The sequence below is a fragment of the Prosopis cineraria genome, unplaced genomic scaffold (genome assembly GCF_029017545.1).
Source record: "Prosopis cineraria cultivar Desert tree isolate PC_DT_omini unplaced genomic scaffold, ASM2901754v1 PC13, whole genome shotgun sequence".
Lineage (NCBI taxonomy): Eukaryota > Viridiplantae > Streptophyta > Magnoliopsida > Fabales > Fabaceae > Prosopis > Prosopis cineraria.
In genome coordinates this window covers 12,068,083-12,085,132 of record NW_026555344.1, presented here as the reverse complement: position 1 = coordinate 12,085,132, position 17,050 = coordinate 12,068,083, and the positions used below count along the sequence as shown (strand labels likewise).

The window sequence follows — 17,050 nt, the reverse complement described above, 5'->3', positions numbered from 1 at the left end:
TTTAAGAACCACAGGAGAATTTTTTTTATTATTAAAGAATGACTTTAAAGATATGAAATTTCATTACACCCTTAAGTACCTATATGAAAATAACATTTTATGATAAAAGATCTAATTATTTCTAAGATTTTATGGATGCATAAACAAGAATTCATTCAGTTTTAGAAAACTAATCATACATAATTAACAACAACCCATTCATGAATGAACAAGCAGCAAAAACCCCACAAGCCATGACATCCACCTTAGCATTTAATTTTTGAGGTGATTGCTTCTGATCCTTTAAGACTACGTTTCTATGTGCCACTGCCCCTCTCTTTCCTTAGATTTAAATTTGATGAGTGGTCTAAATCTACTCACTCAATAAATGTCTCAATTATGATCATTGAATTTTATTAAAACTTGAAAATTATTAAAATATATTTCTCTCAAAAAACTAAAAACAATAATCACAATAAAAACACTTTTACATATGTTGTCCCCTACAAAAATTTAAGATTTAGTACTTTTTAAATATTATATAACAAAATCTTTAATAACCGCTCAATTAAATCATACTATTGTTATTGTACCTAGTGAGACATTTATTAAGTAAGTGAACTAAATCCAAATTTTTGAATTTCTTTTCTCTTATCTAATTAATTAAGGCACCACCTCTGTTACATCGTCGCGCTTTCATTGCATAAGTATTCCGTTCATTTCCCTTTTATCTTTTTACAACTCAAATACTTCACCCATCTTTCTCTATCGCCTTTCTTTTTCTTTTTTTTACCAGCATCTCTCCATCCCTCCATCATGATTTTTTAACAATATTCATACCAATCACACTATTGAAAAAAAGAATCAATTACTTCATAAATTTTACAACATGACTTGCAACCATGCGAGAGTTAAAATAAAAAAAAAAAGGTTTCTGGCAGCTTGAAAATGATCTATAAATAGATCAGTGACACATAGGGATTTAATAAGAATGATTTTAAGTGTAATTGAACAGAAAAATTAGAAATCAAGTAACTTATGATTTTGTAAAAAATATATTGAAACACTATTAAATAGGGGCGTTTGGATATTTTAATAAGAAAATCATAATTTTATGTTCATAAGTGATTTTGACATATAATAAAGTGACTTTTGTATATATAAACCATGTTAAATGAATAAATCAAGCAAACGTCCCAATATTTATTATGATTAATTTATTATATTTGTCAATAATATACCGTTACATATCAATAATAAAACCTTTGTAAATTTTTAAAATTTTAATAATAAATTCATTGCATATTAATGATAAACCTCTATATATTAATATAAATCAGTCATACTCTTGAATTTTCAAAAATTTACTCTATATTTTTTAGGAAAAAGATTTTTTTTTTTTTGCTAGTGAGCCAATTTATCCTATAATAAAAGTGTTCATAATGTTTTTACAAAGTCATGGGTTGAACTTTTAAAATTAATTATTTTAATTATCCAAACATGCACGTGGTAGAAAATTTTGGCCACCACAAACAGTGCCATCAGAGGCCGCATTGGGATTGGGGTCCTTCGCAATTGACACCTGTAGTTTTCCTCCCTTGATATATTTGTAGTGATCTTCAACGTACAATCAATTTCTACAGAAAGGTATATCAACCTTATTCGCCAATTTGTGTGACTTTGTGACAATAGAAAATTATTCCACATTTCATATGTGGTCGGCTTATTTTCCCCAGTCTATTTAATTATTTAGTCATTGATTATAAGTATGGAAAACATCTTTTTTGATACAAAATACGGCAAATATCTTTGTTTTTGATCTTATACGGCACCCATAGCTACCCACACTTGAACACAGTGGTGACATTGAACCAAGAAGAAACAGTGGAAGCCATCGCACGGTCAAAGAAGAGCAGAGGAGGAGGAAGATCTCAAACCCATAACAGTACCCGTAACGGCGGCGAACCAACGGAGGGGAAGAAGGACGAGCTCCACTCACCATCACCTAGATGACGCCGAAAGAGGGAGAAGAAGGAATCGACGGTGAAGCCTGAACAAGGAGCGAGTAGATTGACCTGAACAGATTTCTTGCAGCAGCAAACTCCGGTGATCTGAACACCTACGCCGGCAAACTTGAAGACTGAAGAGGAAGGATGGAGAACGCCGTGGACATGCTAGAATCGAAGAAGAGCAGAGGTGGGTGGTTCTGGATTTTTCGAAAATGCCGAAGGAGGAGAAGGAAAAAAAAAATGAGGCGGTGCTTGCGTATCTGACCGAGAGAGAGAGAGAACATAAATCTGAAATTTATAAAATTGCAAAAATTACAAGAGAGGATCCAAAATTTCTTCTAATAACATAAAAGACATGGATACTTTTGTAATTTTCCATAATTTTAAACTATATAAAATTAATTTATTACTTAAAAAAAATTAAAACTGTGGGCCTTCAAGTAAGGTATTAGCATAAGTTTTACTAACTCACCCTTCTCCATTTACCATAAAACTAATTTAAAGAAAATATAAATTAGGAGAATTTTATTTTTTTTTGGGTCATTACACCATTTCTAGACTCGACAAGGCAAACATGTATGGTGTCTGTTGTGGAAGTATCGATAATCTCCGCTATATGATATCGATACGGATAAACAAGTGCCCAATGATTGACCCCGAGGTACAAGTCAAAAGTTGGAGTTTGATTTTTGCCATCATAATTTCCATATATATACAAAGGCAGCTCTTCTCTAAGGTAATTGTTCCTTTTGCCCTGTTTTGGTTTCAGGCTGTAGCAATCCTTTTTCCTTCTGGAAAACTTCTCAGCATTTGGAATTGCCTCCCAAAATAAATATAATCTTTGTCATATTTCTCATCAGGTGCCACCATATAATTTGTTCCTGTTTCAATAAAGCCTATGTCTGGTACGAGATTCCAGTTTGTGGGCTAGCGTATGCGGTGTTTGCTCCACGGTCAATGCTTATGAAATCTGTGTCAGCTGCAAAAGCTGCATATACAAATTTATCAAACCACAACAAGATATGATTGGTTTTAAATTAAAGGAAAACCTGTGAAACAAAGAGACATAGAAGGATTGCCAAACTTGAGGAAAAGTTGGATCAAGGCGAACCATATAATTTGCTTTGGTGTCCTCTCCATGTGATTTATTGAACTCTATGAAGATGTACGCTGTCTCTTTATATTTACAAGAAATACATAGAAGAGTAACAGTGAAGTATAGAAGTAATAGAAAAACAATAGAGATGAACTCACTCATCTGAAGCTCAAGATCTCAAATTCAAGCCAAGATGAGCAGCGGTTTGAGTACTGTTTATACAAGTAGGAAGTAGTGTTTACCCTATGAGATTTTGATTTGGCTTGTGCTTCTTGATTATTAGCTTGCTTGATTTTTAATAATTGAGGAAAATATTACTATTAATTAATGGTATACAAATGTATTGATAATATTTATTTGCTGATAATATGTACATGTTTTTTATTACATATATGCATCCTTCTATTAAAAATAATCCTATTTGAAGTATGATTGATTGCTAAATGTAAGTATTTTTCTCAGCAAATATTTCATAATTATTCAATCTCTTTTTTATTATAAGAGAGATTGCTATGTTTCCTTCTTTTTATAAGCAAAACTAAAAATTCTATAAGAAGTATTTATCACATGTTTTTCTCATTGTTTATGTTCATCCATAATTGATATTTGAAATTATAATTTATATTTTTACTTTTTCATCCATATATTAAATGAAAGTGAAATGGGTTAGTCTTGAATTTTTTGGATGCCCAAAAGAAAAGAGAAGCTAGATGGGCAGGGTAACATTATCAAAAACACTAGAATAGCAAATTGACATGACAACCCAAAGTTTGATCATTTCCAAACTTTTTATATGTTGTCATATTTTAGTTATTTATTGGTATTTTAATTTTTAAAAAATCCAAAAACATTGACGAGAGGGAGTCATGGTGCTTATTTGATTTCTATTTAAAAAAAATAATACGTTATCTTCTTTTAAAAATTAAAAATAGAAAATAGAAAATAGAAGTATATTAGAACTGTCATTTTCATTTTCACTTTTTTTTTTAAATCACACTACATTTGAATATTGTGAATTACCTTCAGTTAGAACCAAACACTATTATAAGCCATCACTATTAATTAATAGTTACCACTATTATTGGCCATTTTTAACTCAAACTGTTTCCAAATTCACATAATCAAATAAATTTTTATTTTATTTTATTTTAAAAAACAATTTTTAAAATTGGTTTGCAAAAATAATTTTTAAAAACTAAAAAGAGAACAAAACCAAAGAAGCTTTTATTCTTCTTGCTCTCCCACACCTCGTAATTCATTTATATTGAGCTCAACTTGGAAGTCCTCTTTTATCCTTGTAAACTAACACATTGCACAAATAAATCTTCGGAGTAATCTCAAACTTGGCGAATACTCATACATGCCGAAACACTAATTTCCACCGTGGCACTTAATCATTAATGGCGTTTATAAGAGATTCTTAAATCTCACATTTACATTTTCATTATATTTAGACTGTGCTTAATACAGAGGAAAGGGTTTTGAACAGAGCATTTTCATTGTGTTTGATAGATGGTAAGAATAGCATTCTTATTAGGTGCATCGATTTTCCAAACGTTAATTTCCAAGTCCCCAAGCGTACCATAACCAAGCTCCCAAGGCGTCTCAAAGTAAGAATGCAATACACATACCCACACAAACATTTTCAGCTGATCACTTCGTTTTGCCGTCAATGGTAAAAATTATGAATAAAATCGCGACTTTAATAATGATTTTGATCAGTTCTATACATTTCTCTCATTCAGAACAACTGTTCACCTTTGCATTTGATTTCTTCATCTTAAAACCCTCCAAAAGTATCACCAAAGGACCAAAAATTCCTCCAACATAACCTTAAACCAAAATAGCATAAATTTATATGTGTGCAAACCCAACATATAAATGCACATTTTTTTAATTTGAGCATTTAAAATCTGAAAAATTGTGTAAAAATATAATAAAATTTAAGGAAAATATGCTGAGATAACATAAAATTCTAGATGTAGCACACCCCCAAACTTAGATTTTTACTTACTCTCGAGTAAAACAAGCAGCAGAATGTACAGCTAGCTTGATCAATAATTGTCCACCTAATATATCCATGAAAAATTTTTCACTAGTTGCTCGATATGTGTGTCCTTGTCTCGAAGAGGTAGATGGTGGATGATGATCACTTCCAACATTTTACTAAATTTACTGTAATTTTTAATTCAATTGGAAGTCATCTTGTTGAGTTTATTTGCAAAAAAACATGGATTAAGTGAATGAATATCTATAATGAGGAATATGGATAGGTTTCAAGATATTTTTAAAAGCTATTGGACCAAATATATATGACATTAAATTTGGATTTTATGCATATAAGGAGGCTCATTTTATGGCAACGAAAGTTAAAAGTTACGAATCCCACAATAAAGTAATTTCTGCACAATGTTACTGCAGAAACAGGGGTAAGTTACGACAACAATAGGTTGTTTTTTGAAAAATGCACAACTTCACTAATAGAGGTGTTTTTAGGGGTTCTGGAAGGATTTTTTTTGAAGGAGTTCGTCATTCTTCAGCTGGCACACATCCAGGAAGAGTTGAGAGGTGTTAAGCTTGGGAAGCGTTGGGGACTTGCTATTTTTGACAAAAATTGCTTCCGTTAAGCTTTTCTTATTCCTTTTCTCTTTGTATAACTGTTTGAACTTCTTGTTTCAAGAGCTATGATAACTTATAACCTACCTCCATTAGGATTAGTTATAACCTACCTCCAAGGTTATACGTAAAATGCAAATAAATAATTATATCCGTCTTTGTTAATTTTGGGGTCAAAACTTAACAAGAAATGAATAGACATATACTTGGCACATTGTTATATTTCTTAACTTGAATGAAAAATGAAAACTCTAACCCCTAATCACTATTTTAATTGGTTTTTCATAGGAATGGCCTTGATGCACTGTTATATATTACACATCCGATCTGTGCACTTGTAATGCCATTTCATTCTTGTTTGCATCAATTTTCCAAACATATATAACACTAACATGCAAGTCTATTATCCGTACACTACATATTAACAGTTTGGGTAGTTTAATTCTTGCATAATTTATCTCACATTCATATCAGAAACTGTAACATTATAAATAGAACAATTTTCAACTATATCATTAGGTGATGTCGCCTTGCATTCTATTGCATTCATAAAAAATGCTGGTTGTTTCGGTTCAGCTAGGGGAATGGTTTCATTAGACAGAAAAGAAACCACATCTAACGTGTCTGGTCTGTCTTTGGCATGATCTTGCACACAAAGGAGACCAATATGAATGCATCTCAAAATTTCAACGGCACTTGATGTTCCACTTAGCAAGGGATCTACTAGCTGTAAGGCTCTTTCTTCATTCCATAACTTCCATGCCTGTGACATGTTCATATTCATATTATATCGTCAGCCATAACTTGTTATGTACTTAGGATGCATACTTGATAAAAGAATATTAAAAAAATTAATCATTTAATCCTTATACTTTTAACTTGGTTGTAATTCAGTTCTTGATCTTTGACTTGTTGTAATTCAATTCTTTTAGTTTTAACTTTGTTATAACTCAATCTCTGAATTTTGTCACTTGCAATTTAATCCCTATAGTTTCAACCACTTAAATATTGATCCCTAAATTTTCAAAAAATAAAATTATAAAGATTAAAAAAATTTTAAACTTTTAATATTTATAAAGATTAAAAGGGTTTAGTAATATGAAATATTAGTAATGAATTTTAACACAATTTAAATCTTTATAAATTTATTTTTTAAGATATAGAGACTAATATTTAAGTAGGTGAAGGGAATGAATTGTAAGAGTTAAAATTTAGGGACTGAATTACAATTAAGTCAAAACTTTAAGGATTGAATTATAACAAGTCAAAGTTTTAAGACTGAGTTATAATTGAATCAAAATTATAAGGATGGAATGATTAATATTTCCAAGAATATATTTTTTTTAAAAAAAATGATACTTACATAGCCTATGAGATTTAGCAAAACTTCAGAATTAAAACAACCAATATTCTTCTTGCCACTAATAATCTCAAGTAATAATACACCAAAACTAAAAATGTCAGTTTTCACGGAGACAACGCCATTGAGAATATATTCTAGAGACATGTAACCACTGAAATAATAATCAATAAAATGAAAGGAAAGAAATTAGATCTACAATCAATTTATATAAAAAATTGAATTTGAATTGGAAAAACAAGAATTTCAACCTACTGTGTTCCAACCACCCTGTTTGTATTTTCTTGATCAAATTCTTTCAATGCAAATATTCTTGCCATGCCAAAATCAGATATCTTTGGACACATCTGGTGATAAAGTAATATATTACTTGGCTTTAAATCCCGATGAATCACCTTTAATCTTGAATATTTATGTAAATAAACAAGTCCTTGAGATATGCCTTGAATAATATTGAGCCGTTTGTTCCAATCCAATACAATCCTATTATCCTGATCTATATCAATATATTTTAGAACATGTTATGACATAGCCATTTTAAAAGAAAAGCATCAACATATTTGAATCGAGGTGCAAAAATATTCATACCAAAAATATAGAAGTCCAAACTTCTATTGGGCATGTATTCGTATATTAGCATCTTTTCTTCCCCTTCAATGCAAAACCCATAAAGTCTTACCAAGTTGGTATGCTGGAGTTTGGCAATTAATTTGACTTCATTCTTAAATTCTGTTAGCCCTTGTCTTGAATATTTAGAAAGTCTTTTTATTGCTATTTCTCGCCCATCCAATAATCTTCCCTGAAAAACATTCATGTCCAATAATTATCATTCTCTTACTGCATTTGATTGAAAATGATTAAGATCATAGATTATCTTTAGTGCTCTTCCTCTTTTCTGCAATTTTTTCTTCCATCTCTATTACTTATATCGGCAAGGCAGTGCAGTATAGAATATTTAGCCAATACCTTATACACAAGTCCAAAGCCACCTTCACCCAACTTATTTGTTGATGAGAAGTTATCAGTCGCTAAAACGATGCTTTCGAAACTGAATATATGTATCTCCTGCCCCGTTTTATCTGTTTCACTGAATTTTCCTTTGCCACTTACAGTTAAGGGTATTGCAATATCACCAATTTCATGTAATAGCTTCTTCTGGTTCAATCCTTTTCGCTCTACACTCATGGTCAAGCATATACATAAGAAACCAAAAGAGTACCAAACAAACCAACCTGGTATAATAGACACCTTATGAATATGTCTTTTAAATATTTTTATCGAATATTCTTACATAAATAAAGTTTGATAATGGTTTTTGTCTCAAAGCTAGATTTTTAAGTTTCATAGTACAAAAGCTGAATATAGAAGAATAGAACTGCTGCTGATGGGAAGGGTGATGTTCTAATCAATAACATAGAACGTTGGCCAAAATAAAAAAAAACAACATAGCAAAAAAAAAATTATTGCACAAAGTTCGCAAGAAAAGTTGATTTTGAGTACTTAAGTGATGCTCCGTCATAACAAATGTGCAAATGTTTATACTTACCTTTTAATTTCTTTGTTTTGTAGATCCATATTCCGCAAGAAACCAAGAGGAATATCACCAAAGCAGAAAGAGATGTAACAAGTGGAAAAACAAACTTCCTTTTTGGAATAATATACTTGTTTTTGCATGAGTCCAACAGACAAAGACCACTATTATCTGCCAAACTAAGGGACAATTCAATTTTATTAGCGTTAATAGTCACATTGGAACAAACAATAATAATAATAATAATATATAAAGATGAGAAACCTCAATTGCAAGTCTGACTTTTCTTTAAGAGCCTTGGGAATTGAACCTGTAAACTCGTTGCCCCTTAAATTACTGCAAAGACATTGTGAAACATATTCGCTTGGTCGGCAAGCCCAAAGTTATCAAGGTATGTAATTTGTAGTAATTCATTCTAAACAATGAAATTCAAAACTTACAGGACTCTCAATTTTTGCAACACAGCTAGAAATTCTGGTACTGATCCTGACAAATTATTAAATGACAAATCTCTGGAACAGAGCAATGTTTTACATTAAAAAATTCGTACACTAAAGATTTTGTCATAATTAAATCATTGTATACTTACAAGGACTCTAACTCTGTAAGTTGCGAGAATGATGTAGCTATATCTCCTGTTAAGTTGCTCGTGCTCAAGTTTCTGCTTGGAGTAATTATTATACATATACTAAGGTTGGAGATCATAAAAATTTCTCGAGTATAGCTTATGGGATGGCTAATATAGTTGAAATAACATCAAATCAAATTGACTCAAGTCAAGTTAGTTTTCATCAAAAAAACGTTTGAGGTGAGAAGTGGAACTGGTCGAAGAGTTCATGTTGAACTCAGGACTGAAAATAATGAATATAGTTATTTTTATAATAATAATAATAATATAATAATAATAATAATAATCATCATCATCATCATCATCATAAATACAAGCGTTTTACTTTAATTTAAGGAGCGAACGCTTACAATGAGGTGATCCTTACGTTGGACTCATATCTGCAGCTAAGTCCCTCCCATGCATATTCCTCGGGAACACATGGGTCACCTTGCCAATCTATTTTGGAGATTTTGTATGTGTTCTTGATGTCCAGAATGGCATCCACTATTATTACCAATAGTGAATAGGGTCTCAGGAGTCAAAGTCAAACACATTCTCATACATAAAGAAATGATAGAATATAAAGAAACATAGTCGAACTAGGAATTAAAGAGTATCGCACCATCTGTTTCATGTGTTGGGGAAGTTAGTGGTGATATGGATCTATAAATCTCAAAGGCATTGAAGATTGGAGGAGCGTCGGATTCTGATGTTGCGCTTATGCTGAAACGAATACCAATTCGATTTGTGACAGCAGAAACTGTCCGTGGTTTCAAGTATTCGAGAGATAAAGGCTCGTTGAGGATGGTTTCATCATTTAGAGTAATATTGATAATTCTCTTTTGCCCTGGGAGAAGCTGCTCAATTTCAGCAAAGTGAAAGTAGACATAAAAGGTGAATGGCTTTTCAAATGTAGTGACAGAAACACTATCAAAGTTTAAGGCAAATGAGCGATTCAATGATTGCGCTGCAGATATCAAAACTTGCGATGGTAATTTATAAGAATTATTTGTGCTTCCACGATCAATATTTACAGATCTGTTGAATGGATGCCATCCTTCCACTTCAGAAACTTCGTCATAGCGCCACAAACGATCATAGATGTCATCCTTGTACCTATAGATGTAGACAAATGAATTTGAGAATTGCTTCGATGCTTGTATAAGGATAAATTAGAAAGAAAGTATTGGGCCTTGAAGCCGACATTAAATTTATATCCAGATAAGCATCGAGGAGTGAATAGTAAACTGAGATAATAAAAAGAATTTATTAGGGTGCTTTTGGCTATAAAGGAAGGAGGGGTGGGAAAAGTCAGAGGGTTAATGATCTGTTGTTTGATTTGATCAGATCGAAGGGGAGGGAAGGAACTAATATTTTTAAGTTGACTATTTCACCCTTATTATAGTTGTTCTATATTTTATTTATTATTAATATATTATAATTTATTAATTTTATATTTTGAAAATGCCAATACTTGCACCTTATATCAATCATTTTTATTAAAAAAATTAATGTATTAATAACATCATAATTCTTCAATGTATATTTAATGAAACTATATTGAATTTTAGTTGAAAAAAAATGTTGAACCAATATTATATTAATATTATAACTCATCTCATGAAGGTCTTGTGTGTTGGTTTCCCAATTTTATTCTTTGGCAACTTTAGAGCAAGACCATTCCATGTATTTTATTTATTTATTTATTTTCATGGGAAGTCATTTTTCTTTTGATTCCAATAAAAATATTAAAATTTTATACATAAATAAATTATTTATTAAATTTTATTGGGTAATAAAACTTATTTTATTATAAGAGAGATGGAAAAAAAGATAACTTTTAATATCATAAATAGTTTTGAATTTTCAAAACAAAATGGGGGTAACTTAGTCAATGTCAATTTTCTCTCTTCTCTCCCCTCCAAAAGGCTTCAATTTAAAGGGGAGGGATGGGGGTTGTTTTCTAACTCTTCTTTACCATTTTTAAACCAAACGAGAGTTCCCATTCTTCCCCTTTATTGTTTATCAACTAAACAAAGGAAGCGGAGCTCCTCCCCCTACAAAATAACCCAACCAAACATACCCTCTAGAGAGTATTATGCTGTAGGTTTCGTACTTTCGTTGTATTCAATGATGGCTGTGCATGATATAGTATCAGCTAAGTTATGTAAGATATGATAATCCCATCTAACATTTACATGTCAGAGATATGGCTAACGGTGAAACAAGGACTTGCCCAGAACATGTGGACACGCTAATACCCCTTAGTAATCTTAATTCTGGCCTGATAATTTGTTCAGCAAGCACATGAATAAAAGCAAGGTAAGATAAAATCCATAAAATGAATACATGCAAACACAACAATAAATTTCAATTTTAAAAAACAGGACAATATAAATTTGGAGTCACCTGCTGAACACATCTGAAGTCGTGGAATTAATGTAGCCAACATCGACTCTTGCATCGAGGATTAACAGTGATTGAGAAGGGGAGGGAATCAGGTAAGTAGAATTGGCGAGGAGTCTTAGCTCCAATGTAGAAATGAAAGGTATTCCCTTTCCAGACTTGACAAGGCAAACATCTATGGTGTCTGTTGTTGGAGTATGAATAATCTCCGCAACCTGATAACCTTCATACGGAGGATTAACAGGTGTCCAGTGATTGACGCCGAGGTGCAAGTCAAAAGATGGAGTCTGATTTTTGCCATCATAATTTCCATATGTGAAGAAAGCTCTTATAAGGTAATTGTTGTTTTTTCCCTGTTTTGGTTTCAGTCTGTAGCAATTCCTTTTTCCTTCTGGGAAACTTCTCAGCGTTTGCAATTGCCTCCCAAAATAAAGATAATCTATGCTATATCTTTTATCAGGTGCCACCATAGCATTTGTTCCTGTTTCTACAAAGCCTGTGTCTGTCTTATACGAGATTTTAGTTTGTGGGTCAGTGTATGCGTTGCTTGCTCCACAGTCAATGCTTATGAAATCATCTGTGCCTGCAAAAACTGATACATGCAAATTTATCAAACTACAACACATATAATGGTTGGTTTTAAATACATATAATTAAAGGAAAAACCTGTGAACTAATGAACAAATAAAATATTAAGCAAAATTTACCATGGTTGCCAAACTTGAGGAAAAGTTGGATTACGACGAACCATAGAATTCGATGTGGTGTCCTCTCCATGTAATTTGTTGAATTCTATAAAGACGCTCTGTCTTTAGTACGATAAATACATAAAAGATCAGTAAGAGGGATGTATAGAAGTAATATAATAGAAAAACAATATAGATGAACTCACCTGGAACTTGAGATCTCAGATTCAAGACAAGATGAGCAGTGGTTTGAGTACCTTTTATATAAGTAGGAAGTAGTGTTTACCCTATGAGATTTGGATTTGGCTTGTGCTATTTGATTACTTAGCTTTGTTTGACTTTTAAAAAGAAAGTTAAGAAAAATAATGCTAATAGCTAATGATACACACTTGCGTATTGATAGTAGTTATTTTTTTTATTAATGTTATAATTTTTGTATAATAATTACAGGTTTTTTATTGTATATAGATATCCTTCTATTGAATACAATTTTATTTAAGACATAGTCGATCCTAAATATGAGCACTTCACTTGATAGGGACTTGAAATTACATGTTTCACCTATGGGCTAAAAATTTACACCTCTCTGTTACCGTGACCTCACACATTCGGGAAGTTGGGAGTAATCTCTAATTGCTTTTTATTTGTTCTTTAGAGAAAACTTATATATATATATATATATATATTAAATTTTATAAATTTAATATGTTTGTTTCTAATCAAATCAATATGTGTGCAATTTTTTATCCATGATTTACCTCTAACTAACTCTTGATATTAATAATATTTTATATTTTTGAAAATTTTAAACTCTGAATACTAATTTAATTGGAAACAATTATATTAAGTGTATAAAATTATGTAATTTTTACCCTTGTTCTTTTATTTCATACAAATTACTCAAACATTAATTCGTTGCATTGTTAAAAACTAGCATCATCTGCAAGAGCCATCCCGTTGGTAATAAGTTCCTTGATAATTAATATTTACGTGTAGTTTTGTGCTTTTAATTTGTAGTGAAATTCGAATAATACATCAACTTTGAATGTGTGTTGATTGGGAATTATCGGTCCTGATTCAGAACTAGTCTAAAATTAATAACAAAAATAATTATAAATATTAAATAATAAATATTATCCTTTTTTTTTTGCGTTTTACTTTTCCGTTGTTTCCATCTTCCATGCATATAGAAACAAATTGACTTAGGGAGATTCCATCCTTTTGGAATATATTGTGTGAAGTATGTGGTTGAGTGTGCATGAGTGTGTTCTTCAACTCTCATCCCCATATTCCTTATCGGGAAGCGATTTCGTCGAAGGGCAACGGTAAGTGGTGCTTTTGGAATTAATGGTATTCACCCTCAAATTCATTTTGTAACATGAATAATATTTTATTCTTGGTCATTTGTTTTGTTTCCTCTTCAAATGAGAGGGCATGGAAAAGTATAAAGCTGATCTTCGAAATTCCAAGTACTTGGATGGACATAGGAGTGAAGGAGTGGAAAAATCCACAACATGCCATGACATCTGCCTTGGCATTTAAATTTTGGTAAATTATCATTTAAGAACCACAGGAGAATTTTTTAATTAAGGAATGATTTTAAAAATATGAAATTTCATTACACCCCTAGGTACCTATATGAAAATAACATTTTATGATAAAAGACTTAATTATTTCTAAGATTTTATGGATACATAAACAAGAATTCATTCAGTTTTGGAAAACTAATTATACATAATTAACAACAACCCATTCATGAATGAAAGTTGCAGAAACTCCACAAGCCATGACATCCACCTTAGCATTTAATTTTTGAAGCAGTTGCTTCCCACCCTTTAAGACTATGTTTCTACATGCCATTGCTCCTCTCTTTCCTTGGATTTAAATTCGATGAGTGGTCTAAATCTTCTCACTCAATAAATGTCTCAATTATAGTCATTGAATTTTATTAAAACTTAAAAATTATTAAAATATATTTCTCTCCTAAAACTTAAAAACAATAATCACAATAAAAACACTTTTACATACGTTGTCCCCCAAAAATTTGAGATTTAATATTTCTTAAATATTATATAACAAAATCTTTAATAGCCGCTCAGTTAAATCATACTATTGTTATTGTACCATGTGAGACATTTATTAAGTAAGTGGCCTAAATCCAAATTTTTGGATTTCTTTTCTCTTATCTAATTAATTAAGTAAGGCACCACCTCTCTGTTTCATCATTCATTGTATAAGTATTCAGTTAATTTCCCATTTATCTTTTTGCAACACAAATACTTTAACCTTTCTCTTCGCCTTTCTTTTTCTTTTTTACCAGCATCTCTCCATCCCTCCATCATGATACTTTAACAATATTCATACCAATCACACTATTGAAAAAAAATCAATTACTTCATAAATTTTACAACAGGACTTGCAACCATGCTAGAAATTGAACAAGGATTTAATATGATTGATTTTAAGTATAATTGAATAGAAAAATTAAAAATCAAGTAACTTATGATTTTGTAAAAAATATACTGAAACACTATTAAATAGGGGTGTTTGGATATTTTTAATAAGAAAATCATGATTTTATGTTTATAATTGATTTTGACGTATAATAAAGTGGCTTTTGCAGATATAAACCATGTTATATAACTAAATCAATCAAACATCCCAACATTTATTATATTTTTCATTATGACTAATTTATTATATCTGTCAATGATATACTGATGACTTCCAATATTTTAATGAATTTAATAGTGTTTTTAATGCAATTGGAAGTCATCTTATGAAATTAATTAGCAAATATGTGATTAAGTCGATAATTATTTGTGAGATTGTAGGTGGATAAAGTTCAAGACAATTATTGAAGTTAGTGGATCAATTATGACATTAAATTTGAGTTTTATTTATATAGGGAGGCCCAATTTATAGGCCTAAAGCTAATAATTTAAAGCCCACAAGAAATTAAATTTTGCCTAATGATGCTGCAGCACCAATTTTGGATGTCACGACATTAGACCAGTTTTTAGCAAAACATACAGCTTCACTTAAAATTATGTTTTAAGGTTTCTGGCTATCATTTCCATTCTAGTTCATCTTCAACCAACAGCTACACATCCAGGCAGCATTCTAAGGTGGAGAAATAGTTGGAGAAGCTTGGGGAATACTTGAGTCTTGCAATTTGTGACAAAAATCATCATTCCTAAGCTTTTTTCTTTCTTTTCTCTACATTTTGATGTATCTTTTGCTGAATATTGTTGCTTTATGCAGTTTTAATGGCTGCTAGTGGCTAAACACGTTTGATCTACAATAACTATGAACTTGTTGGTGGATTAGAGCTTGTTTTTACCCATTGGTTATGCTTAATATTAATTTTAGTTGCTCAATCTTACATTTATTTGTCTATTTAATGTTTTGTCATGCCCTAAAATTTAGGTGTGACTAGCTCAAAATATGCACAAGAACTCACATCATTTAAGCCTTAATACCAATTCCTGTATTTTAATTATAATACATTCATGGTGTTGAGTAAGGTCCTTTTATTTTATTAATAACAACAGTCATAAATTTTCTATGTGCATCTAATATAGAATCTCCTAGAAATTTTACAAGAAGAATTTCAGCCAAGCTACAATAAGGAATAGGCAAACAGATAATAGTTCACCTATACAAGGATCCTAATTATAATCTATGTGGAGCATCTAAAATAGAATTTACAAATCACAGTATAATATATAAATTCAAGTTTTACAACCATTAGAAACTTAATCAAATTAATGCTTTAACTTCAATTGGAAAATACCCTTGTATAATCCTCTGAAGGTCCATAATTGTCTACAATATCTGAGGCAAAAATTTTTTTTCCAGTGAATGACATCCCAATAATAAAAAAAAATCAAGATAAATAAATTCATTAAGTACATTGGTGCATAATTTAAAGAGAGCATTAAAATAAAATAATATAATAATTGAACTTGGAGACTATGAGATTCTAGCTTTAAAAATACTGAACTAGTAAATTTACAATGACAAAACCTTAACACTTGATCTTGTAAAATAAAATAAATTAAGTAAATAAGAATAATAATATTCATTGTTTAAAATCAATAAAGTGTGTGTATTTCACAAATCAATTAAATTCGAGGACTTTGCAAAATAAGTAACAAATATGAATACACAGTCTATGAGGGTAAATAATCAAATGCAGCCGAAGCCACGAAACAAATGTGAACACACAGTGTACGAGGGTAAGTAACCAAACGTAGCCAAAGCTACGAAACAAACATGGATACACAGTCCATATGAGTAAGTAACTAAACGCAACCGAAGTCATGAAACAAATGTAGATACACAGTCCACGAGGATAAATAACCAAACGTGGCTTGAAGCCATGAAAACAAATGCGAGTATGAGATCCACGAATAACAAACGTGAGAACAAAGCTCACGGAAATCAAACTAGCAAGTCATTGATCATGGCGTGCCAAGAGCTAACAAATTGCCATTAGCAACCAGTGTTCTGCATAAAATTCCCATCAAATTTATTTTCAAACATGCGAGAAAATCATTACTATAAAAATCCAATTTTCATTCTTAAAGTCAAACCCACATGAATCTTTTCAAAACCTCAATTCTTCTCAATATAAAATTCTTCACTAATTCTACATTTGCCTTCATCATATAAAAGATTACTATTAGAGCTAGTGAAACTTTTCATCAGCCTTCAAGATATATTTTATAATGAACATATATAGATATATAATA

The 17,050-nt window shown here is 30.9% G+C and overlaps 2 protein-coding genes across 3 annotated transcripts; both read right to left on the bottom strand.

Moving 5' to 3' along the window:
• Positions 1-1,910: 1,910 nt before the first annotated feature.
• On the bottom strand, positions 1,911-8,787 carry LOC129289899 (probable leucine-rich repeat receptor-like protein kinase At2g28990; the record flags this gene model as incomplete). Its single annotated transcript, XM_054926653.1, has 5 exons — positions 1,911-2,153; positions 2,563-2,808; positions 6,164-6,463; positions 8,027-8,235; positions 8,607-8,787. Coding segments are annotated over 5 exons (1,179 nt in total), but the record flags the coding sequence as incomplete, so codon positions are not given.
• LOC129290664 (probable LRR receptor-like serine/threonine-protein kinase At1g05700) lies at positions 8,680-12,591 on the bottom strand. 2 transcript variants are annotated; one of them, XM_054927523.1, is made up of 8 exons: positions 12,500-12,591; positions 12,315-12,416; positions 11,611-12,199; positions 9,824-10,317; positions 9,570-9,705; positions 9,181-9,252; positions 9,032-9,103; positions 8,680-8,927 (listed from the first exon to the last, which is right to left on the bottom strand). In XM_054927523.1, the coding sequence occupies exons 2-8, from the start codon at positions 12,382-12,384 to the stop codon at positions 8,798-8,800; spliced, it is 1,563 nt and encodes a 520-aa protein (XP_054783498.1). In that variant the 5' UTR covers positions 12,385-12,416; positions 12,500-12,591; the 3' UTR covers positions 8,680-8,797. The 2 variants fall into 2 exon arrangements, 1 of the variants encoding a protein (XP_054783498.1); XR_008588491.1 differs by having other exon boundaries at positions 8,869-8,927; positions 9,587-9,705.
• Between the last annotated feature and the right edge of the window lie 4,459 nt (positions 12,592-17,050).

Coding starts and splice junctions, on each gene's coding strand:
- LOC129290664 (XM_054927523.1), bottom strand. CDS start 12,384: ATGGAGAGGACACCACATCGAATTCTATGGTTCGTCGTAATCCAACTT. Junction 10,318..11,610: donor ACTTCAGATGTGTTCAGCAG/GTGACTCCAAAT, acceptor CTACATCTATAG/GTACAAGGATGACATCTATG. Junction 8,928..9,031: donor TTGCAAAAATTGAGAGTCCT/GTAAGTTTTGAA, acceptor ATGTCTTTGCAG/TAATTTAAGGGGCAACGAGT.